Source organism: Quercus lobata, chromosome 3 (assembly GCF_001633185.2).
Source record: "Quercus lobata isolate SW786 chromosome 3, ValleyOak3.0 Primary Assembly, whole genome shotgun sequence".
NCBI classification, from domain to species: domain Eukaryota; kingdom Viridiplantae; phylum Streptophyta; class Magnoliopsida; order Fagales; family Fagaceae; genus Quercus; species Quercus lobata.
In genome coordinates, this window is record NC_044906.1 from 30,829,364 (window position 1) to 30,855,626 (window position 26,263).

General features: G+C 35.8%; 1 protein-coding gene across 1 annotated transcript; it reads right to left on the minus strand.

Moving 5' to 3' along the window:
* Positions 1–924: 924 nt before the first annotated feature.
* Positions 925–10,271, minus strand: LOC115978635. Its single transcript, XM_031100471.1, has 10 exons — positions 9,990–10,271; positions 8,941–9,040; positions 8,725–8,829; positions 7,738–7,815; positions 7,234–7,289; positions 5,087–5,144; positions 4,239–4,364; positions 4,029–4,124; positions 3,046–3,117; positions 925–1,221 (listed from the first exon to the last, which is right to left on the minus strand). The coding sequence occupies exons 1-10, from the start codon at positions 10,088–10,090 to the stop codon at positions 1,159–1,161; spliced, it is 855 nt and encodes a 284-aa protein (XP_030956331.1). The 5' UTR covers positions 10,091–10,271; the 3' UTR covers positions 925–1,158.
* Positions 10,272–26,263: the final 15,992 nt, after the last annotated feature.

A 26,263-nucleotide genomic window follows, 5' to 3' on the forward strand; every position in this document is an offset into this window, starting at 1 on the left:
CAATTTTGCATTTTAAAAAAAAAAATCCATATAAAAAACCATCAAATCACTTCTTTTTTTTTTTTTTTTTTTGAGGAACAACCATCAAATCACTTTTACATATTATATTGGATCCCACCACAATATAAACGGCAAAAGGGTTTCAATGAATTTTTGTGTGCCAAGAAATTTTGAAAAGAACTTTTTCCTTCAAATTTTGTTACAATTATTACCGAAAAATTATTTACTATTATGGGAAGAGCATTCCCTCCTCTCACGAGCACAATTCGGTGCCTGGAGACTTACTACTCTTTCATTTCAAATCCACTCAAATCTCCCAGCTAGAATGGGTGAGATTCAATGAGAAAATTAAGTGCCAGAAACAAAAGATTTTAAAATCGTACTTCATTGAGTTCATTCTCTTTAAATTATTTGGATTTTCTGACTTTCTTTGCATAACCAAATAGTACAATTTTCCCTCTTTTCTCCATTTCAGTTTCCTGTAAATATGAACCAAACAATCAGTGAACGAGCCCTACATCTTCTTTAGTATGGACTTGGACCAATCCATCATGAATGTAGGATTGTAGAGTTAGACATGTTTTTTCTCCCCAATAATAATAATAGCAATCAACGTACAACTTTTTGTTTTTATTGTTATTGAATTTTCTTCAATAATTATACATGCACACTTGGTGGGTCTTGAACCCAATACCTCACCCTCTACCTAGCCTTATAAAAGGAGGTAGTACCATTTGAGCTAAAGCTCAAACAATAAAAGTACAAGTACAATTTCCAAATACACCATACGTACAACTTCCAAGTTCCAAATACACCACCGGTTTATGATTTTAACTTGGTATTTCAAGGAATTGAGGACGTGAACCACTTGAATATCTTAAATTCTTAATGGTAACCAACAATCACTACGCAAGACACAAGGCGAAAAAGGAAGTAGAAAAGAGTTACATTTGTTATACATCAAGATGAAAGTCTTTGAAACAGATATATTATTTTACAGATAAATAAAAGTGCTAACACCAAAATCAGTAGTATTTATATAAATAAATAAATAACAAAACGATATTAGTACCTCACTTAACAAAATTTGACATAACAGATCAGGAATTTGACTCTCCAATGATAAGTTGCCATATGGTTCCATCTCTTGAGAGATTTTTATCTATAATATGATGCCATAACGTAGAGCATGACTGACGTTGAAGCAGTGACTAATAGTTCCTGTGCATACATAAATTGCTCAGTATTGTGTACAAGAATAAGCCATAAGATATGAAGACAAAGAAATGACAAATGCTAAGCAAAATGCATGAAAATGGAGTTCGGCATCACTCGCGTTTATCCAGAAAAGTACTTGATTATTAGAAGTTAGGATTTTGTGATATTTGTGAAATAAATATAAGCATAATGCAGGTCAACAATTGCTAGAATCATGAGCAGGTTAGATTCAAAAACAACAGCACACATTTGTATAATTTGGTACTTTTTTTAGAACTTGAACACTCTTAGGTAGCTTCTTGTACTATGAATGAATGCAACTTAGAAAGCACCAATATTGACACAAGATGCGAATTCAATAAAATATGGATACCACAATACAACAATTCTTTAAAAACTAGGATATTAATATATATTTTAGACATCTATGTTAATGTTAGGATTTCAAAATAACTAACAAGCATCAAAACATTTGAAAAAAAATATCTGGAAGTAATTCAGTAGCAACAATGTATGGCGATGTACACTGTACGGCAATGTACACTACAAAATAATATTTAGATTACAACTGAACTGGCATTCCTTTTTATTTTAATGGTAAGTTACACACATACACTCAGTAGGTATTAAACCCATGACCTCACCCTCATGCTTTTCATTTTATTATGAAATTGCTTTGCTGGTTTTGGAAATTTCTAGGTTTTAAAATTTGTGTAGAAGTGTTTGAATTTCTTTGATGAAGAATCTTGCAGAGGTGGATACAAAACAGAAATTGCGATTTTTAAGGTTTAAGAAATTGCACCTGCAAAGTTGGGACCTCAATTTGATGTATAATGCCCAGAATTTTGTCAAAAAAAAGAAGAAGAAGAAGAGATGTCTAGGTTTTTTTTTTTTTTTTTGGTATTGCAGAGTTGGGGTATGATGCAGGTGCAACCTTTTGTTGGTTTTTGTATGCTGGATGTAAACATGAACTTATATGGGTTTTGAAGTGCATAATGGAATACTTGAAGAATCAAGGTTTTGTGTGTGTGTGTGTGTGTGTGTTAAAGTTGGAGAATTCTACAAGATAAGTAGGAGATGAAGTCTTGCAGAAAAGTTGGGGAAATCTTTGTGTGAATTTCAGTGGCTTATTATAAAATAAGTAATAATCAAGCTATGAAAGCTGGAGGTGTAGGGTTTTGTTTTTTGGTGGGTAATCTGAGACCCACAGCAGCTCTCTCCAGTAGAAAATGGACGGAGCATTGAGAGAAGGGCCTATTTGGTAATGCATCAAAGTTACTGCACCAAATTGGCCAAAAAAGAGAGAGGAAAATTTAGTGCAATAGTACAAACGTTTAGGGGTATAAATGTATAAGCACCTAAAAATTTGTGTGCATAATAGAAAAGAAATAAGCACATATTTATAAATATAAAGTAACCATTATTGATGTTTACCTATCAGAGATATGGTTCAATTTCGGTTTTGATTTTTTCCCCATTCCAATGAACCTTTTCCAAACCGATTGAAATATGTTGGGTTGGTTCCATTGGGATGGCACCTTTGTTTCTTTTTCATCTCAATTGGGATGGAGCAGTCTATTAAATTTTTTAGGAAGACACTATTCCTAGGAACCTTTTTTTTTCCCATCCCAACCCAACCCAACCCATGAACACCCTTACTTAATGGAAGATCTTGAAATAAGACATTCAATGACAAAATGTGTATAACTAGACATGCATTATGCTAGTTGATAGAGTGAGACCATGACAAAAAAACATGAGTATGAGACAGACTGTCTATTAATACAACAAAGACTATGATTCATGTCAATAAGTAAAAGCCAGTACCTGGTTGTTGTAAAGAAAGGCAGGTATGTAACCACCTACAAACTCAATCAAATTTAAAACACCAGTGTATGCCTGCAGGAATTCAATCATAGAAGATCATTTAAAAGAACAGATAGATGAGAAGAAGAAAAATATGACACATTTTTATATCAATATTAAGAGATAAATCATGCAATTTTTCAAAGAGGAGATCTTCAATCGTGAAAGGGTGAGGAAAAAAACAACCACTTGCATTCATCTTGTAAATTAACTGGTTCAGTGTAAATACGTTTTAAGTTGAAAATGATTGATTGCAACCACTTCAGGACCTTGAAATGCAATCTATAAACAAGCCAAGCTAAGCCAAGTTTTTGTAATTTGCCTTGAACACAGCTTGCCAAAATCTTAACCTCCCAACTTGTACAGGTTAGCAGGCTCTCCCTTTGAAAGAGAAAGAAATTGAGAGTCAATTTAGTACCAAAACCATTGTTAACTCTCAACTAGCCTTTCTCAACCTCTCTGTCCAGCAGGAGCAGCTTTATATCCCTTCCACCATCTCTCTCTCTCTTCTCTCTCTCACAGATTTTTTGCAAGAAACTGAAGTTGGGGGGGGGGGGGGGGGTGAACTAGTTGGACCAGTAAACAAACTCCAAATTGAAATAGACTAAAGTCCACACATAAAAGCCAGCAACTTAATAAAACTGGCCCAATAAATTTGTTGCCACCAGGAAATTCACAGCATCCAGTTTTCTCAAAAACGGTAACCCACCACCTGTTATTACATAAGACAGCCCTAAACTGAATAATATAAAGGCTGTCCTATATCAACTAGACACAAAGGGGGGAAAAAAACACAAGTAGCCTGACATAATCATATTACTTTACATTTTCAATAGGTAACATTATCAGATTTGATTTGGAGGATCCATAAGATTCAGGCTTCTGGCATTTTGACTTACAAGCAACATTTTAAAGACATATAGAAGTCAAATAAAACATTATACCAGAGATGCAACAGCAATACAGCCAAAAACTAGTCCAAGAGAACGAAGCAGGCGCTTCCCCATTCGCAGTGCTCGCCCTGTATCTTCACCATCTTCCTGCAGGCAAGACCAACTTGAATATATACAGATTGAAGGGGTAATTCAAAAAAGTTGAGCATTAATTTCTTCGAAGCCGTGCACATGGTGCCAAAGATAAAAAAGGGAACTCACTGTATATGTTGGTGACACTGATGGCTCAAAGGACTTCAACTTCTCAAAAATCCGATAAACAAAAGCAAAGGCTAAAAATTGCAAAGGTTTATATTCAGCACTGCGCTTGATAAAAATCCAAGCTGCCTGCAGAATGACAACAAAAGATGAGTGTGAAAAGGGAAAGATATAAATATGAATGACTGAGTAACTGCATAATTTCATGGGCTTGGGAATTGGTGTTTTGGGGGGGGGGGGGATAGAGAGAGAGAGAGAATGTGTTCATATGTCAGATCTGTCTATTTATGAATAAATTTCCACCATTTTGGAGTGTCCAACAGCCACACCCTAACCCATGCCATTTTGTGTTGATATGGGTACGGCAGGGTTTAGGGGGAGGCTCTGGCTAAGACAGCTAGTGCATGATTAGTCTAAGCTAATTATGTTCATAGAAATCTCCTCTTTCTTTGCACATCAGTACATAGACATATGCTCAAAATATGTAAAAGTCAGTTTATAAAATATTACAGAAAGACTACATGTCCATGTGAATATCAGGAAAAAAGAAGGAAACTTCAGATAGTCAATAATGTCAGACTCCATTAAAACCTTGGTTAACAGGTCCATTTTTAGAATGAGAAATGAATGCACCATATGGTCTTCAAGATTGAAAGGACTACAAGGATATTTATAATAACTGTTGGGGCATGCTGAGTATATGACAGCCATTTATATCCAATAGTAAATGTACACTCGATTTCCAAGCCTTAATACTTAAAACAGATGATAAATTATAAGTTTCAGCCATGCATGAATTAGTGAACAGTTTACCGAAACAAATAAACAAGAAGAGCATCATCACTACTTACAAATACAGCAGATATTGCCATGTTGATGCGCATATCTTTTTCACTGGACTTGGTGAACCTGGAAACATATTAGAGCTCAAAAATTAGGACACCAGGAGGCTACAGAAATCTGTAAAAAGATCTTCCATATCAGACAGGAAGGGAGTGGATATTTGGCTAGAATTCTCCTAATAGATAAACAAGACACAATAAGCCCAAAGGCTACATGTTTATGAAAGTTAAAGCAAGATAAAAAAAATAAAAAATATGAAGTTATATACACATTCATAGGATAGGAGTGTTCTTACAAATTCACACATGATGGTTTATGCAACATTTTTAATCATCTAACAAGGGAATTATTGTCACATTTCTGCTTCCTGAAGGCAAATGTGCCAGCTTCTCATTTAAGCAGACATGAATAATCAATTTGCTTAAATTCCAACCAATTTAGTTTAAGGCTCAATAAAATCATTAGAAATTACTTGGTATCCAGCTCCAGTAGAACTGGATGGGACATGGTGCACCATGTGAATATTGTGAACCACCCTCCAGGCACATGATGGCATAGCAACTATTCAATTACCTCTGCCACAAGATACAGCAAGGTTCTATCCATTTTTCCACTAAAACTGAAAGAAAGCCATGCCCTCTTTAAGGGTGATCATGGGTCAGGTTCAGTCAGGTTTAGAGTCAACCACCTGTCATCTATTGTTGACCAAAAAGCATAGTTGAATTGACTGAATCTCACAGATGGGTTGGTGGTTAAAATCAGTTGTTCTCATCGGGTTTGTTCGTTGAGGCTGCCGGAGGAGATATAGTGGAGTCATGGTGATGGGGCAACCATAGCATGGTTAGAGAAAGAAAATCCTCTTTGGAAGCTTGAGGCCAAGGCAAAATCCACTAAGTGTCCATATAGTTGATTAGGTTTTTATATTTTATAATTTTATTTGGTTATTCTAGAGTCAAGGGTATTTTAGTAATTCTACAATTGTTGGGTATGGGGAATAGTTATGGGCCATGGCTTTTCTTCTATTAGTAAGTAATTCTTATTTAGTTTATGGGTTTTTATGTATGGACTTTGGTTTACAAGTAAAAGTAGAAGTACTAATTCTACTAGGAGAAGTCAGGGTATGGCCTATATGAGTTTGTTATTGTATTCAAACAAATTATAGTTGATTTATAATATTATTGAGTATTGAGGCACATTTGCTTAGGGTTCTTTTTTCTCCCTTTCTCTTCTTTATTTTTTTCTTCTTTTCTTTTCTCAAGTACTCTTCATGATCACTGTACCGTTCACAGAACTGTTCATTGTTACTGTTCACATATTAAAAAAATTATATTCTCTCTTTTTTTTTTTTTTTTTTTTTTTTTTCCTTCTCTTTTCAACCATAAATCCAATCTTTTCTCTCCTGCACCTTAACCCTTCTTCTAAAAAGAGGTTCTAAACCCCAAAATCCACAAATCCTCCTAAACCTTAACCCACAAAACCACATGTAAACAAATACCTCCAACTTGTCCTACGTCGCATGGAGATTGAGTGATGAAGTGAGTGGTGCAACTTGATCTAAGAGGCTTCCACTCTACCAAGCCAGAGAATGATGGCAGAAGCTCTCAATATTCCCCTTGGCTAGGCAGAACAGCACCTCAGGGACAGTGATGCTTGGGGTTGACTTAATCTAAGATTATTTCTGGGGTTCAGAATTAGGACCATTAGATTTTGGTGAGGTGAGTGAACTGGGGAAGGCAAGGAATGGAGGCGGATGATAGGCAGAGAATTCAAGGGTTTGGTTGGGTTGGGTTAGCGGGGCTGAGATGTGAGGAATCAACCTCCAACCAAAACAGGTTGGCTTTGAGAGTATGAAATCCAACTCCAACTGAATCACTGGGCGAAACCATACAAAATGGTTAACGTCTGACCAGGTCAGGCGGGTGAATCAGGTTGGTTGCTTGCTTGATCATCCCTAGCCCTCTTACTAACAGAACTTAATATTTTGATCAGTTTTTTTTTTAATTTTTTTAATCAGTACTAACAGTACTTAATATAAAAGAACAGAGAATATACAGTCAAAAAAACATTTAAATCATCCAATGCTAATTATGTCAGTTGCACATCAGCACTCTTCTATCATGCCTTTCATTAGAATTTCTACGATGCAAAGACAAACCTTGGACCCCATGGTACTATTGGCTGCTTATCAGCATATTTGATGTCCTTTGAAACCTGAAATTTACAAACATCTAAGATTAATTAGCATGAGACAGAAAAAAAAAAAGGAAAAACACAGTTAACCTAAAACTTGAAAAATACAAAGAAAACAACAAATAAAGAGTGAGTGATAGGAATCAAATATTCGACTAAGAACAATCTGAAGGTATCAATCATTAGCATGAAAACTTATATCTTTCCTGGAAAGAAAACCAATCTAGAATAATAGTATTTGGTATTGAAACAATGAGAATTTGGTCAACCCCTTCATTTAGGCACAAAAAGCTGGTAGCATTAGAACATTATGGAATGCTACACAAATTGTAAATTTTGATGTTTGCAAAATATTTTAGACGTCAAATCATAATCAACATGTGAATCATCAACCCCCCCCCCCCCCCCTCCTGCTCTTCTCAAATTCAAGAAAACTCAAATAAAACAAAGAAAGTATCATTAACTGTACCTTGAATGAACCATATGTCATGCCCTTCTTGCGATTTGTGAATTGTTCCATCATGACTTTATCATATGCTTGCTCAAGCTGGAAATTACACATTACAACCCACAAGATCTTACACATCAGCACACTTTCTGATTTTCAATATAGACACACAGGCGTGCGAATAAGGAACTATACAGAGGAGACAAACTACAGCAGTGAGCCATCTCAATCGGACCACACTCCAAAGAAGTAAATTTGTTAAAATCCTTATTGATCTAAAATATGAAAATAGATCACATAGGATCAATGTTCTTACAATTATATGATAATAGAACTTTATGCATGATAGGTTCATGGCTAAGGGAAGCAAAAGTGGATAAGCTGATGCTGGAAGTCACAAGTTGGAGTTATTTACTGAGCTGTCTATAAGTTAGTAACAGTTAGAATAGTTGTAGCTTTCTTGCAACAGAGTGTACCAATTGTGGATTAGTTGGCTAATCAGTTTGTTAGTCCATTGTATTGGATATAAGGTACTGTTACTACTCTGTATTGGTCATCTTTGGAAGTACTAAGCAAAGTACATTCTTCATTCTTACTCCCTTGGTTGGTTCTCCCTCTTCCTTTCTTGTTCTAATTTCCCTAGGAGGTCCAGTTCCCTTGAAGAACAACCATAGATAATTCCTATTCTTGATAGAACCAGCAGGTTCTTATCAATGCATGGCTATGAGCTAGTAAATAAAGTCCAATTACTTTTGACAAACAGAATCTTCAGATGCATACTTTGTCCTTGTTAGCAAGAGTTTAATAGGCCCTAACCGATTTATATTTCACAAAACATTAGAATGCTTAATGTCCTGATTTTTTTCATATATAAAGCAAAGAAGCTGTAGAAACTTTCATGGGGCAACGCACTATCATAAAAGCATTTCCATTGGTATATGATTATGAGCAAGAGATCCTTCTGCAGCCAAATAATTTCTCACATAGAAAGCAAGATATGTGACCTACTCTGGCAGCAGTTGCTTCATCACCTGCTCTCTCAGCTTCCCTGCGTTTTTTTGTATATACTGTCTTGATCTTTTCAAATCCCTCAATGGGTCTCACACCAAGCACCTGAAAATAAGAGCATTAAAAATATTGATCAAGAAGTGTAAACACATACTCAAATAATTCCATGACCTGGAACTCTTATCTATAGGGTTCAAAGCAAGTCAAAGCACATACCTCATACGGATTTATATCACTGCCAGGATTAGAGCTTCCTGCAGCAGATGCAGCAGCATAGATCACCCTTCCATTATTCCGCAGGATTGTTCTAGGAAATCTAGTAAAATCAACAACCTGCTGCTATTGTTATTTGTCGAATGCACAAATCAAATTTTAAACAATAAAACCGTTTAGGAAATTTTACATGCTTCTTATTTTTATAATTCCCAACATCATATAGCCAAGCCTCCAAACAACTCCAACTTTAGAAAAGAGATATAGTTACTAATGCCCTATTTGTTTTCAACCCAAAGAAAATTTCGGTAGAGAAATCCCAAAACTAACTATAATTTCTTTAATATCAGTTGGGTTCCTTGAACTCATTAGGAAGCACAGATACTTCAAACAAAGTAGCCATATCCATATCAAATACGAATCTAATAAGGATACTCCAGATACAACAACTCTCCCTATGAAACTAAAAATAGTAGTACCCAGTGCACAAGACTCCTGCTTTCGTGGGATCCGGTATAGGACGTAGGTAGGCAGCCTTACCTTCAATTTTTTTAGAAGCCCATTTTCATTCCTTGAGCGGAGGGCACTTCTAAATTACTTTAGCATTTGTTGCTTATTTTTTAAGCTACAAATTAAAATAATATCTATTTTTTCATAATATTAATTACAGTATCCCTACTATGTTGTATCCTAGATTTTTCAAAATATTATAGGCTGTGTACATATCATATCATATTGTATGTGTATCCCATATTCGAATCGATGAAGGAAGAGAAATCCTAATTGAATTACTAAGTATACATTCATAAAATACACCACTGATTTGATTCACAAACAAAAGCAACTAATTTATGCTTTCTTTCTTTGAGAAGAAAAGAAAATTCACAAAACGTAAAGCTCCATTGTTTACGACACAGAGATTATTTTAGCTTTTACTTTTACTGATAACACTAATAGCAATTAGCTCCTGTAGTTACAAATGAGCTTAGTTTGTTTTGGTCGACGAGAATCTACGGCGAAAGGAAAGGAATGGAATTTGAAGTCCCAATTACCTGAGGAACGAAGGTGGGAGCTTTGAGAATTTGGGCCCCAAATTCGTTTGCGGAGAGTGGAGTGCGGGGCAGTGAAAGGCATTGAAGACTGCGAAAGCCATTGCTGTGTGATTCTCTCTCTTTGTGTCTGTGTGAAAATGGGGGGTTTGGAAATTGGATTTTTGAGGTTTTGATAGGGTTTTGGTTTTGTTTGCAGGGGTATTGGGAGCGTAAAATAAAAGATAATGGGAATTCGAATTCTTGGGAAATATACGACTTCTGGGTCCTCGATATTTGTTAATTGAACCAAAAATTTTATACCAACCTTTATGGGAAATTAAAAAAAAATATTTCAAGCCCCGGATTGAAAAATGTGGGCTAATCCAACATTGAAAAACGTGTTTGGGTTAAAAAGGCTTAAAATCTATATTGGATATTTATGAGTTAAACTATTTTGGATATACACAGCTATAAACTTCTTTAAAAAATATTTTCTTTGTGTGTTAAAAAATACTTAATATTTTAAAAAAAAATTCATAAATTGTTTCTTAAAAATATTTTTTTAAACCAATTCTTTTAGATTATTTATTACATTTTCCAAACATATTTGGGTCTTGCACACAAAATAATTGTAGTTTCTTTTTTGTTTTTTTTTTATTAAGAAGCCAACTCGGCAAGAATAGAATTAAAGAGCTGATAAATCAGTAAGAACAACAGATTCTAAGTCTTGTGGAACATTCTCTGTCCAAACTAGCAACGGAAAAGAAAGTCTCACTCTCTGAGCTAAGGAATGCGCAACAACATTCCCTTGCCTTACAGTATAAGAGAAAGAAAACTCCTAAGTGAGCTAACAAAAAATAAAGTGTCCTTGACAAAGTGACCAAAAGAAGAGAATGAAGAATCTCTTATCTAGAGGGCTTTAACACCTGCATTTGAATCACCTTCAAAATGAGATTGACAAAGACTAATCTCTTGGACAAATTTGGCTGCTCTTCTTGCTGCTAGCAACTCAAGAATAGCCACTAAAGCAAATTTATGGATTTTTTCCGAGAGGGCGTTAATGATCTCCCCAGTTGCATTTCGAATTACAACTTCAATCCCCACCTTATCACTTTCATTAAACATAGCACCATCGAAGTTTGTTTTAAACTTACTCGGTTTGAACTAATTGTAGTCAAGTGTGCTTTCTGATACACAAACACACACACACAACCCATTGCAATGATGCTCGCGCGCTTATATACATGTGGAGGAGGTGTGTCGTAACTCAGGTGTGTGACTGGAATATGAGTCGTTTTTAAGGATATTACCAAGGGTAAGTAAAGTCACCACCAATCATTGGGTTTTTTCTAAAGTATGATTGGTCACCTGACTCTATTTGATTTTATACCAATCCTAAGTTATGAAAAAGGTCATTTTTCCTAATCTAATGTGGATGGGCAAAAAATCTTGATTCTTGAGTTCAGAAGTCTGGTTACATGTGGGGAAGGTGTTAAGCATCCCACAACGCCTGTCCAAAGATAGTCCTTTGTTTTGGTAAAATCATAATTCAAGGACATTGACAGTTAAAAATGAGCTATTGGCATTAGCTTTCAAGGCTTTAAATGGGTTGAGCTTTGAGGTTTGGTTTCGGAATGGGTATGGTCTCGATCGATGCTTTCTAAGTGTGTTTGAAGCCATTGCCAAATTTCCATGGCAAAAATTCGACAGTATTTCGCCTTATTTTTATGGCAGAAATCCGGCAGCGCTTCACCTCAGATGCAACATAACACGCAAAACGCTATTCTCACCAAGCGTTCGACGTGAGAATACGGCAATGGAGATGCCCTATTTTCACAATGAAAATCCGATAGAGTTTCGCGTTTGGTGCGCTATGGCACACCGGCAAGGTTTTGCGTCTGTGTATATAGTGCAAATTGACATGCTCGCACCATGACAAGCCGAAGCCCTCCAAAATGTTAAGCATGTTGATGCGTGTCACATACATGAGGAAACCAATGTCACTTGGTGACCTGGATCAAGACAATTACACCGCGATGATTGTGCACACAATATAGCATGAATATGCACCTATGGCATTCACCTTCAGCGTATACCCACACTACAAGGTCAAGAGCTCTTATGACTAGAAAGGGTCACTCACGTAGCCACAAGAGTCCATCATACAAAGTGCACAATTACCCACACTTATACACACACACACACACACACACACACACACACACACATCATGTGCAATGCAACCACACAGAGCAGAAAAGTAAATCAAAAATTGCCAACATTCCAAGGGTATGGCCTAGCAAGGTACATGAAATATAAAATAGATATTGCCATATCCAAGGAACGCAACCCAAGCAAAGAGCAGGATAATAAAAGGGGGTACATGGAGAGGGACCCTAATACATGATCTAGAGAGAAGGAAAGAGAAGACCACTCTGGAGGGGTTAGGCCCCCTAATCTACTGAACATTGCCTTTTGTGGGCTTCATCCTCTTACTTGCATCCTTGCCCTTTTTGCTTTTGCCTAGGAGGTCGCACCTTTGCTCTAAGTGTCCTCACTCCATGCATGTACATGCAAAGACAAAAGAAATAAGCCAGCAAACAAGCAAAGAAACAAATGGAAGGAAAAGCACGCTAAAGACAAGCTAGGAAAAGATGACAAATGGGGGCAAACAAACATGTGAAGCACAAGAAGAGGCAAAGAAACATGTTATCAAATAAAAGGGGGTGTCTTAGGAGGACAAATGTAGGTTTGGATTGAGTGTCCATAGCTCCATTAGATGGGAGTATGGACGACACACGGACTCATGCATGAACATGTAGACAAGCGTGCAAAGATGCAAAGAAGCAAAAAAAGCCAAACGGGTGGCACAAAACAAGCAAGACAAGCATATCAACATCGCACAGAGTGAAGAAAGGTGCATATCAAGAACACCAACACCACGGGGGTGTATTTCACAAGTGGTCACACCCAATCAATACTTACAAGGGATAAATGTGACCACACAAGCATGAACCCACAGAGGGCACAAAACATGGCAAAGCCTAAATCTAGAGAGGCTAACACAAAGATAAAGCATAGAAGCAAACATAGACATACATTAAAAAAAAAGATCCAAACCCTTTAATATAGGCCTAGGTGCGTGGATGTAGGTCTAGACCATAGGATCTAGATCTACCCCCACCAATAAGGGCCAAAAAGCAAGAAAGAGAGATATCAAGAGACAAAAAGGGCTAAAGTAGTACATGACATAGCAACCAACATAGATCTGGGCACACAAGCATGGCACGGAGCACATAAACACGTAGATCTAAGCAAATGGACATAGATCTAAGCACTAACATGTAGATCTAAGCAAAAACATGGCAAGGAGCCTAAAATCATCTGGATCTAAGCACAAACATTAAATTTAGACATATCCTAACCCAAGAAGGCTAGGCCAACAACATCAAAGCAATAAATCATGGCATTAAGCATATAAACATGCTAGAAAAGCTATAAAGACATGTTGGGAAGCAAGAACATGCTAGGAAAAGTAATAAAAGCATTTTATTAAGCAAAATAAAGCTAGAAAAACCTATAAAGAGAAAGGGTGTGAATTGTAGCTAAAAGGCTACATTCACACCCTTAAACCTCAAATCCAAGGTATAGAACCAAGGAGAGGAAGATTGGGTGCAAAAACACTACCTTAAAGATTGTAGAGAAAAAATGAGAATTTAAGATGTTTGAAGGTGTTTTGATGTGTTTGGGAGAGAAATTAGAGAGAGGAGAGAGAGAATCTGCCTAAAACTGCCTAGAAAGTCTTTTTTTTTTTTGCAAAATGAGGGGTCTGGGGGCATTTATACTAAAAAAATGCCCTTTCGGCTTCTAGTACACCTTGAAGGGCTGTCGGCCACCTTATTGATGTTAGCAATTTTGGCCTTTTCCCAGTTCCACTTTGGACGCATATTTTAAGGCCTACCTGGACTTGGATTGAGTTGATCTTGGTGTCTCTATAAATCTCTGGATTTCTAGTTTCCAGAACACTAAAAAAATTGAAAATCCAATAGTCAGATCAAAAGTTATGGCCTTGAAAAGTGTGCCGATGCACTTTTCATGGTTTTCTGGATATCTCAATTGTTTTAAATTTGATTTCGACCCATGAATAGTCATTGGAAAGGGAATTTGATAATCTTTGCAATGATGCTAGTCCCAACCCGTTCTAATAGTCGGATCAAAATTAAGGTTTCTGGTGCCCCTAGGATCAACCTCGGGTCAAACTTGGTCAAAGTTGGCGAAAATCACCAAGTAGCTCTGGTTTGATGTAGAAACATGAAAAATGTTATTTTGGGATGATTTTGATCGACTTTGACTTTTGGTCAATCCAAGGTTAACCAGGGGCATTTTGGTGAATTTGTCCTAAAATGGCACTTCGAGTGCTCCGATGCCCGAAAGAGTTGCGCCACGTTAATTTAGATGTTTCCACAGCCCCATGGAGAAAAGATAATATTTTTTGAAATTTTTGGGGTCCTGCACACAAACTAAGGGTGGACAAAATACGATGTCTCTCTCTCTCTCTCTCTCTCTCTCTCTCTCTCTCTCTCTCTCTCTCTCTCTCTCTCTCTCTCTCTATATATATATATATATATATATAGACTAGCTGAAAGAAATAAGTATTTATAAATGCTAATGGTCACCTCAAAATGCATGTCCAATTGAATATTACTTTTTGGCATGTTGAGTGCAACTTGAAGAAAACAATTGGATGGCAAGGAAGATAAAGAAAATTCAAGCCAATCAAGAAACTTTATCTCGTTGGGAAGATATTTAAGGTCTCCACAAATTATATTATGAACTTTTAAATATTTGAGATTTTTCATCTTTTCAAGATCCAATTGCATGATTCTTGGTTGTGGTAAGCACAATGTTATGCCACGAATTTCATCAGATCTTTAATTGGACAAAGAATTGTACACAATGGAATTCACAATGGTTAAATTTTAAATATTACACATATTAATAAACTTACATATTCTTCAATATTAGAAAGAACAAAAATATTAATAAAATGAGAAAAAAAAATCATTACATCTACCTCATGTAAAACAAGGAAATGGTAAATTAAAATGACCTATACCGTATCTCGGGTTAGTACTTCAAGAGCACCCTCATTGGGAACTATTGATTCTTGTCAAGCAATTTCCAAACTCATTTGTTGTATCAAGTCATGCATTGTTGATATGTCATATTCAACAACAACTATGAGACACTTATCAATAAGTTTTTCAATATCATAAAATGAGTTATAGAAATTGCAATTTTGTAAAATATCCATAACAATATCAAGAAAAATATCTTATTGGGTTTGGTCCAATCCATTGTAGCTTACTTTGAGTACTTCTTGAATATTTGAATTAGGAATTTTTTTATAATCGAGGTTTTCAGACCCAGACCATTCATTGAACCGTAAAGGGAAAAGGTTCAAGGTTTTTGAGGTCAAACCGAGGTTGAACTAGAGTCGAACCGTGATGACGTCATAATTAATTTAATAATTATTTTAAATATAAATAAATATATTAATTTGGTACAAATAAAAAAAATTAACTAAAATAGTCCAATTAAAACTATAAATCTATATTTTAGTTAATATCTAATAATTTATCAGTGTCAAGCCCATTTACATAAGTCTTGAGCCTTGAGCCCCACCTTCTAGTCAAGCCCATTTACATAATATTAATGTTGAGCCCAACTCTTCCTAGTTCCCATGGTTCGAAGAGCTAAAAACTCATTTCAAAAACTTAAAATTGATAGTTGAACACCCCACCAAAAATATTAAAGGTAAGGGACTTAGTTATAGCATTGAAAAGCTGAAAAGTAAATTCTTAAATTAGATTCCCAAGACACACGTGCCTAACTGTCCATTACAAACCTAAAAGCTAAAAAGCAACCCAAAGAAAGGAAGCAAATGAAACTAAAGGGATAGAGAGAGAAAAAGTCAGAAACGTAAAAGTAGCCTAGAGAAAGAAAAGCAAGTGAAACAAAGGGGCAGAGAAGAAGTAAAAAACGGCTTTAAGAAGCTGAAAGAAATAAAAGGAAAAAATGAGAATCGATTTATCAAGGCAAAGCGTTGCCATTATCCACATTGGTAATGTGGCTGCTCTTTTTTTTTTTTCCTGTTTTTTGCTTCTCAAATTCTTTCATGGTTGATATCTATTTTTTGAAGGGAGAAAAATTTAAAGCTTGTTTTTCTCCTTTATTTTTTATTTTTTATGTTTAGATTCAAATGGAAGTAGGAAACTGTAAGAAGCGGTCTGATTACGGTTCTCAGAACCGTGAGGTTCGACTGCGATTTGCACGGGTCCTTGCTTCCCATAAAGCGATTCTTGAGGCTAAAAGAATTACAAAAATGAGCGGTTTGAGGTTTTTCGGGTCAGACCGTACGGTCCGATCCAAGTTTCAAAACCTTGTTTATAATGCACTTTCCAACAACGTATATTTCTCTCATGCAAATCAAAGCCTATTATTCTTAAAGTTAATGGAAGACCTTTGGCATAGCATATAAATTGGTCTACAAGTTCTGAATAATCTTCCTTAGGCTTGTTTCTTTTCAATGCAAGTTGACAAAAGAGTTCACGAGATTCATGTTCATCTGATTCCTTAACCTTGTAGTTGTAGTAGGTTAAATGACAATCTTCTCGAAGAGCAACTAGCAACTTTTCCTCTCTTGTTGTTTGTGAGAGTGCCCTTTTTTAGGATACTCAGGCCCAAGGATCCCGGGCCCAAATAAAAAAGAGGGATTTGGTGGACCGGGCCTTGACTCACCGCAGCTAACGAGCTGTTTAAGAATCAAGTAGGTACAGAGAATACTCCTGACAATATAAAAAAAAATGACAAACAAGGATATCGTAGAATGCCCAAAAATGTTAGCAACGTAAATTCAGAACAAAGACAGGATTAGCAAAACGATAAAGAAAAGGTGCTGTGGGGATCCTGGGAGTCATGAGGCAGTATTTCATTAACAAGTTATCTGTTTGATTACAGAAAGCTCACTAGGACGTGATACAAGGTCCAATCAAGCTCAAAAATTGCAGTCTTGAATGGCTATTTCAGCCTTCAAAACTTGCAAAGTTTGATTCCTGTTGAATCCGAGTATGTGCAATAGTGGCCTTTACAGGATATCGGGAAGAAGTATTTCGTTCTTCCCTTAGTATTTTTCTTTCTGGATGGATTTTTCTGATGGTTCTTCCTAGAGAGTTTCTTCTTTTTTTTGTGTGTTTCTTTTCCTTTTTCTTGCTGCCTTCTTCACGACCCGTCCCCTCCTTTTATAATGGAGTTTTTCTAGGTGTCCCGGGTTCCCCTGTTTTGTTCTTTTGCAAACAGAGCATGTTCTGTCTCTGTCGCCTCGGTAAGTCCCTTTGCCGTTTTTTTCTCACTCTTTCCTTCTCTTGGTTCTGATTCCTTCGAAAGCTTCTGGTTGGCCATCCTCTTTGGGACGTGCTGAGGTATGCCCTTCTTGGTATCCTCATTTCTGGCGTATTCCTTTCTTTCCTATTTGGGCGGAATCCTGTTCTGCCATTTTTGAAAGTCATTCGTTGCCATTCTTTCTTCCCTGTCCTGGTTTCCCGAGGCCCTTTTGCTGTCTGTGCCATGAAAGGTCGCTTGCGTTTCTTGTTCTTTTCTTTTCCTGTCTTCTTTCTACCGATCTGTCCCAGTCTTCTCTTTTTTCTTTTTTTTTATTTGTGCTTGAAGGGATTTGAGGATCCTTGTTTCTTTATATTTTGCCGTGGTCTCTTTTTGGGATGATTCTTCCTTTTCTGGGCTTCAGGATTCTCTGGGCCTTCCTTTTGCCTCCCATGGGTCATCCGTGCCTATTACTTTTAGGCTTAGCCTGAGATTTTCCTTTTGGGCTTGACTTGTTCTTTTGTTTTTGGGCTTATTTCATTATGACCTATTTTAGACCTCAACATTGTTATAATGATTTTACTTCCAGAAGCAAACCGAATGCATTTTCTAAGCAAATTTTCTACCTACACTAAAATTTTCACATCATCAAGAATTAAAAGAATCCTTTTGTGGCAAAGCATTTGCATTATCACATTGATTCTATTGCAATGAAAATTTCAAACTAATAGTTTATTGTAATGAAATTATCATTGCAATAATTTAATATAAATTCTTTTGCAATCTATTGCAATAGCAAACTCAAAACTGTAACAAATATATTATTGCAATAACTTGATATCAATTATTTTATAATCTCTTGCAATGACAAAATGAAATAATTATCTATTACAACGAAAATATTATTGCAATAATTTGATTCGAATTATTTGAAATTTATTCCAATAAGACTCGTGAAGTAATAAATAGTCTATTACTATAAGATATTCGAAGTAGTAGATTGTGATAGTTTTTAGACCCCTTAAAAACAATTGATTTAACCTAGATAATTAGCCAAGTTGTTACTTAGTCCAACTTAACAAGTCTAGGTTATCACAATAACAAAGACCAAATTATGCAAAGCAGCGGAAAATAAATAACACAAGATATGATCACCCAGGAAACCAAACTGGTAAAAACCTGGGGAGGATTTGACCTGGCTATTCTCAAGGTAAATTTAAATCCACTATCTTGAAAGAATCGAAGTTCATACAATAAGACTTACAAGCCCCACGCTCGACTTCTTATTGCTACCAACCAGTAGAACTTACTAACACAACCATGTGCAAGCTCCGAATCCACGGACTCCTTCTTTCTTGGATTCACCACCAGATACAAGCACACCCGCTTGTGTTTTCTTTAAGCTTCAATAGCAGCAACTGAGTTAATCATCAAGGTGTAGATAAATCTTCTCCTTGAAAACCCTAAGTTTGTGTAAAGGAAAGCTCATCTAGATCTCACAAGAGATTTACACAAACCGCAATATGAGCAACACTAAAACGTGGCTAGGGTTTGACTTTTATACTTGGGACAAATTAGAAACCCTAAAAACGTTTTAAAACAACTAGGGCTGAGTTGGAAAATCTGCAGAAAAAAACATTTTGCCCGAGCTTTGATCGATCGAGCCTAAGCTTCGATCGATCGAGCTAGACCGAAATGCATTAATCTTTTCTGCATTAAGCTCGATTCCAACTTTACATAAATGCACAACTTTGAGCAAGATTAAGACATTTCTCAACACATTGTTTTGATCATGGTTTACCAACAATACAAATTAGAGTTCTAAATACATAAAATCCTAAGTCTTTAGAACCTAACAAACTCCCCCTTTGGCAATCCGTGACAAAACACAACTCGAAGCTCAAAGTTTACCAAAAAAAAAAAAAAAGCCCTTTACAAAAATAATGCTCATAAAACAAATTCAATCCTAACTACTATCCATCAGTTGCAAGTGTAGACATCAGCTTAATTGAATCAACCTGTATATTTCTTGAAACACTAAACAAAATGCATAACCGCATGTGTGGAAATAATACAAGTAAACAAATTAAATTCTTGATTTCAAACAACACACAATAAAGACATATATCAATGAATAACTCATAAATATAAATCAATAAACAGTTTGAAACAAGAAACATATAAAGTACCAACAAAAAATACCACCCCTAACATGAATATCCCATCAAAAACATGGCAAGGGCTATAAAGGTAAAAATACAATGTGAAACACCTAAATAAAATCTAAACTCCATAAGCTCCAACCAAAGAAAATACTCTCCCCCTGAAAACAAAAACTTTACAAAGTACTTCCCCTTTTTGTGACGGAATGCCAAAGGGCAAACAAACTCCATCATCAAAAGGGAGGTGGTCTAAACTGTGCCAACTCCGCATGCAAAGCATGGATCTCATCGAGCACGTCTACCAAAATCTGTCCATGAGCCACCTGAACGGTCAAGACATGATCCAACGTATGTCGAATGTCTGAATCATCCGAAACAATCGGTGGAGGAACATTAGCATTAGCAGCAGCACCCGATATCTCAACAGCATCAGCACCTGTAGAAGAGGGAGGAGGGGGAACAACACTAGATGACGCACCCCTAGGATGCAAAGGAGCAACTTTCAAGAGAGCAGCCCTCTGTCTAAGAAAGGTGGCACCTATGGGAGCAACAACATGCACAGGCTCACCAGACGGGAAACCATCTAGACCTAAAAAAAGCAAAATCCTATGAATTAAAATAAGATGAATAAGTGCATGCCCTACGGCAGAACTCCTATGAACCTCGTTCAAAGAACGAAGGAACAAATGAGAGAAACTGATCGACGCACCAGAAACAAAAGCATACAAAAACACACATCGCTTTAGAGGGATGGTATGGAAATGAGAAATAGGCCACAACAAATGACACGCTATCCTAAAGAAAAGATAGGCAGTCTCGGTAAGCTTAGCGGACGTGATCCGAGGATCAGAACCCCACTGGATAGATGACTCAGTGATGTATGACATGACAACATCTAATGAGGGTGACTCATCATAGGGATAGTCAAACTCCCGAACAACTAGAACCCCAAGAGTCTCAGCTACTACTCGAGAGGTAATGGTGAACTCAACACCTCGTATCCAACTCCTAACAAGGGTGTTGGAATCATAGACGTGGCAAGAGAGGTTCGAGAAGAACTCTTTAATCAGGGCGGTTGGGGGTGAATGATCTATCTCTAAGAGAGGCAGCCAACCTCGAGATTCAAAGTTAGCCCTAATGGCCAGATCAATCTCATATAAAACTACAGCATGCTCAGCCTAAATCTTACACTTACTGTTCAAAGTATCAAAGGCCTCTCTGCACTGATCATTCCTAAACACCTCACTCCTAGAGGGAGACTCAGAGGAAGTGGAAGGGGTCCTATGGCCTCTAGTTTTCCTAGGCATGGTACTAGGATAAGGACCAAAATACAGAGCAAAGGAACAAAAACACAAAAGACAAAACCAATGGCAGATTGCAAGTTAGCACAAAAAAATATAAAACAAAAATCTATATGATGCATGAACAATTTAAATGGCATGATGCATGTCCTAATGTAGTGCAATTAAGTCCAAAAAAGTTCAAATTCACAAAATTGGCTCGAACATAGAGGTATTAACACAAAAACCTCAAAATTTGGAAAACCTCTTGATCAATTTGAAAGATATTGACTAATTGATAATCTTACAAGATAAATTTCAGAAAATAATGACCAATTACATCAATTGAACAAGCCAATTTTATCAATTTAACCCAAATGGAAAAAAAATCCCCAATTCGGATCAATTTCAAACCCTAGAATTTTCAATTTTTCAAAAACCACAAAATTGATCAAATTAAACTACAAGAATCATGATAATAACATCCTAGAACAAAAACCCAACGATCAATTTCACCAAAAATGGTTTGCATCATCAAAAACCCCAAAATATGAAAAGTGTCGAAAATACCCAATGAATATGCATGAAAAATGCATGAAATCATGAAATAAAATGCAAAAGGAAGGGCAAAAAGGACTTACAGGCCTTGTGAGACAAAAACCTTGCAAAAATTTTGGAAGAAAACGACAAAAAATTCTTGGTGGAGCCTTAGCCAAGTCGGAGAGAGAGAAAAGTTTGAAAAGTGTTTGAAAAAGTGCATTTGAAAAAGTCCAATCTGACTTTAAAAAACATGATTCATGAGTTTCGATCGATCGAAAAACAGCCTCGATCGATTGAAACAGATAGAGACTTTAACAAAACAATTTTAAAAGAGTTCAATCGCTCGAAAATCAGTTTCGATCGATCAAAACAGACAAAGGCTCTCTCAAACAAATTTAAAAATTTTCGATTGATCGAAAAATAGAATGGATTGATCGAAATGGGTAGAGGTCACTAAATTTGAGGAAAAAACAAAGTTTTTTGAAAAAAAAAAATTCAAAATCAACTCAAAGCATTGAAATTTAAGAACAAAATGAGCATGTGATGATGTGATTTTCAAAAACAAGAATTTTAAGCCCAAATTTCCCAAAGATAAAATTTCTTGCATTCTCCATAAATTTTCAAGCAACAAATTAATTTTGCACAAAATTCAAAGTATTTGCAAAACATGGTTGGTCAGACCATAAACACACATAATAATATGTACAAAGTTTAGCAAAGAGTAATTCGTGTAGTATGTGCAACTAGCAAAAACTTGAGATACATGTGAGGTGATATGAGAATAGCAATCAATCACAAAGTCTACAAAATTCATCACAAAGAATTTAAAAGAGACTATCACCTAAAGAGTTACATCATATAACTCCCACATCTCCTAGATCATAAGTTTGCAATCATGTAAGTTTCTTGAATTTATGCCTCATAATATACACACCAATTTTAAGTCATGTGATTTTGGCATCAAGCCTAATAGTACACACCAATTTTAAGTATTAAATAATTTAAACCGGGGCTTCACCTTATGTTCTTTTCGTGCATGTGCTACACTTTCTCGAGCACAAAATCTTATGATATGCACTAAGGTGTTCATGATTGGTTAGTGAACAGTGGTGAGATGGTTATTTATGCTTTTCTCTAAAAGTTCAAGTCCGACAGTCAAAAACATGTGACTTCAAGATTAAGACAGAATAATCAAAAATCATAAACATCTTTCCCACATAACATGCACTACAGAGCTTCAACTAATAAAGTGCAATAAGTAAGCTCATCAAAACTAAACAAGGTACAAACGACATGTTATGTGAAAATAAATTGACCAACCTTGTTTTTCAAAAAACCAAGAAGAATAGTACAAAACACAATTTGCTTCCTTTTTCTTCCCTTTTTATTTTTTATTTTTTTTATTTAAAAGAAAACACCTAAAATAAAATGCATGAATGTTATGCAATGCAAATCCTAGAAAAAAAAAAAAAAAAAAAAAAAAAAAAAAAAAAAAAAAAAAACCGAAGAACAAATGGCTACAAAGGGTAGAGTAATAAAGTATAAGGACCATGTCAGAAAGACTCAGTTAGTTCAAGTCTTTTGAATCCAAAAACTTTTAGATGCACCATGAGCATTGGAGTTCTTATTCACATGGGAATGATTACCAACTCCAGGATTGGAATAAAGGTTTAAAGCCTTTACCAATTCACCAATAAGTACCATAGGATCTTGTGCTTGAGACACAGGTACTTTTGGTTTGTTTACTCTCTTTGCAGCTTGCAGCTTGTAACAGTTTGGACGAATGTGTCCAGACTTTCCATAAAAGTGACAAACCCATGCAGGCTTATTATGTGTCTTGTCCTTAGATAGGGTAGAATTATTAGATTTAGACTCTTTCAGATCAATCCTAATCTTCCTAGATGATGAAACTTCTATGGGTTTGACAACATCACTCACAGGAGGTTTAACAGTTTCACTCATTATCTCACTCACAGAAGATTCAGAAGAAGATGAAGGAACAAACTTTGTGGAATGGGGAGCAAACACAGAGATGTTTTCAACATAACCTAGTCCAGTTTTGTCAAAAGAAGACTTTTGAACACTCAACATTTGATCAAGTTTAGAACTAGCAGATCTAGCAACAGATAAATCAAGTTCCAAAGATTTAACTTTATCAAGCAAAAGCATATTCTCAGTTTTCATATTGTTCAAAAGTTCATTAGTATCAAACAGTTTAACAAGCAAATTCTTCTTATCAAGCTCAAAAGATTCAATTTTTTTCAGGCCAAGTTCAACATTCATAGCATCCTTTACGGTAACTTTGCAAAGTTTATTATAGGCCTCTTGAAGATCTGCATCTTCAGAGAGTTCCCTATCAGAAGGGTTCTCTTCAACAGATATGCTCTCATCGACTACAGCAGTAGCGGTGAAAGCAATGAAGTTTTCATCCTTATCACAATCAAACTCATTATCAGAAACTTTACCATCACTAAGAGTTACAGCCATAGCCTTGCCCTTAGACTTCAAATAGGTAGGACATTCAGATTTCATGTGACCATACCCTTGACATCCAAAACACTAAGAACCCAATGAATTATTAGAAGATTGACCTAATTTTTCTCTAGGTTTATCATTATTGTTAACCTTAGTGGGATCATGCTTCTTAAAGTTTCTAGGTTCAGCAGTGTTTGTGCCTCTTGCCTTTCTGTTACTATTCCTGAGAAAGTTTCTAAAGTTCTTGGCAAGGTAAGCAATTTTTGTAGCAGAGAACTCATCATCAAATCCACCACCCTCAACATCATCAACTGACTTAAGAGCCATTGATTTGGATTTGGTAGTTTTGTGTAGATCCAACTCATAAGATTGAAGAGATCCTACAAGTTCATCAATAGGGATGGAGTCCACATCCTTGCTTTCAGTAATGGCAGTCACCTTAGGTCTAAAGTTTTCAGTTAAAGATCTAAGAATCTTCCTAACAATTTTAGGTTGATCATAGATTTCACCCAAGTTAAAAGCAGAATTAACAATGTCATTCAATTTAGCATAGAATTCATCAAAAGATTCATCATCAGATATCCTAATGCTTTCAAATTTAGAAGTCAATTGCTACAATTTATTGATTTTGACAGCCTTTGTGCCTTCATGCACAGTCTGGAGGATATTTCAAGCAGTATGAACAACCTCAATATTAGAGATTCTCTTAAATTCCTCTATAGAAACAGCGTTAAAGATCGCATTCATAACCTTACTATTAAACGCAGCTGCTTCTTTTTGAGAAGTTTGCCACTCACTAACAGGAGTAGTGGGCTTCTCCCATTCGTATTCAACGGAGTTCCACACTCTCTCATCAAGAGATTTCAGGAATGCTTTCATCCTTACTTTCCAATAAGCATAATTATTCCCATCAAAGTGAGGAGGAATAACTAGGGAGTCTTCGTGTTCCATGACAACAGGGGTCAAGGATTAGCTCAGTGATCAAAGGATCAACAACAAAAGAGCAACCCGCTCTGATACCACTTGATAGCTTTTAGCCAAGTTGTTACTTAGTCCAATTTAACAAGTCTAGGTTATCACAATAACAAAGATCAAATCATGCAAAGCAGCGGAAAATAAATAACACAAGATATGATCACCCAAGAAACCAAACTGGTAAAAATCTGGGGAGGATTTCACCTAGTTATCATCAAGGTAAACTTGAATCCATTATCTTGAAAAAATCGAAGTTCATACAATAAGACTTACAAGCCCCCACGTTTGACTTCTTATTACTACCAACTAGTAGAACTTACTGACACGACCAGGTGCAAGCTTCGAATCCACAGACTTCTTCTTTCTTGGATTCACCACCAGATACAAGCACATCTGCTTGTGTTTTCTTTAAACTTCAATGGCAGCAACTGAGTTGATCATCAAGGTGTAGATAAATCTTCTTCTTGAAAACCCTAAGTTTGTATAAAGGAAAGCTCCTTTAGATCTTACAAGAGATTTACACAAACCGCAATATGAGCAATACTAAAATGTGGCTAGGGTTTTCCTTTTATACTTAGGACAAATTAGAAACCCTAAAAACGTTTTAAAACAACTAGAGCTGAGTTGGAAAATCTGCAAAAAAAAACATTCTGCTCGAGCTTCGATCGATCGAGCCAAGTCGAAATGCATTAATCTTTTCTGCATTAAGCTCGATTCCAACTTTACATAAATGCACAACTTTGAGCAAAACTAAAACACTTCTAAACACATTGTTTTGATCATGGTTTGCCAACAATACAAATTAGAGTTCTAAATACATAAAATCCTAAATCTTTAGAACTTAACAGATTGTTTATTGTAGCAATATATATATATATATATATATCAAAGTTTTCATTAAAATATTTAGAGTTTACTATAACAAAAGTTTTTGTTGTACATACTTTTTTTTTTCGAGAAACAATAATACTTATTAGAACACACATAAAAGTATATATACTAGTGCTTTAAATTGGTTTTTAAGACAGTAGGCCTCGTTTGGTAACGATATTTAAACAATGAAAACTATTGTTTAAACATCACAACACGTATTTCCACAAAATTTTAAAAATATTACTAGAAATCTGTTACCAAATAGTTACATAACCAGAGTACCACTACAAAAAGGCCTAACTTTTGTAGTAGTAGACTGGGTTTATAAACAAGGAACATTATTGTTGTACAAAATTGTTGCTTCAAATTTTATTAAAATACCCCACATTAAATATTGCAATGAATTTAATGTTATTGCAATGATTTTTTTCATTGCAATAAACATTTTTTCTTATAGTGTTATATACGTACTCATTTTTGTAATGACAACCAGATAAATTGCCAACTTCCATTAGAGCTGCCCTCCATCTTTGCATTTGTTTATGTTATCCTTGAATTTTTGTTCATGTTTTGTTAGTGCTTTTTCAAACTTTCTTTTTTTGGTTATGTA

Coding starts and splice junctions, on each gene's coding strand:
- LOC115978635 (XM_031100471.1), bottom strand. CDS start 10,090: ATGGCTTTCGCAGTCTTCAATGCCTTTCACTGCCCCGCACTCCACTCT. Junction 4,365..5,086: donor TGGCAATATCTGCTGTATTT/GTAAGTAGTGAT, acceptor GTCATTCTGCAG/GCAGCTTGGATTTTTATCAA. Junction 4,125..4,238: donor CAGTGTCACCAACATATACA/GTGAGTTCCCTT, acceptor TCTTGCCTGCAG/GAAGATGGTGAAGATACAGG.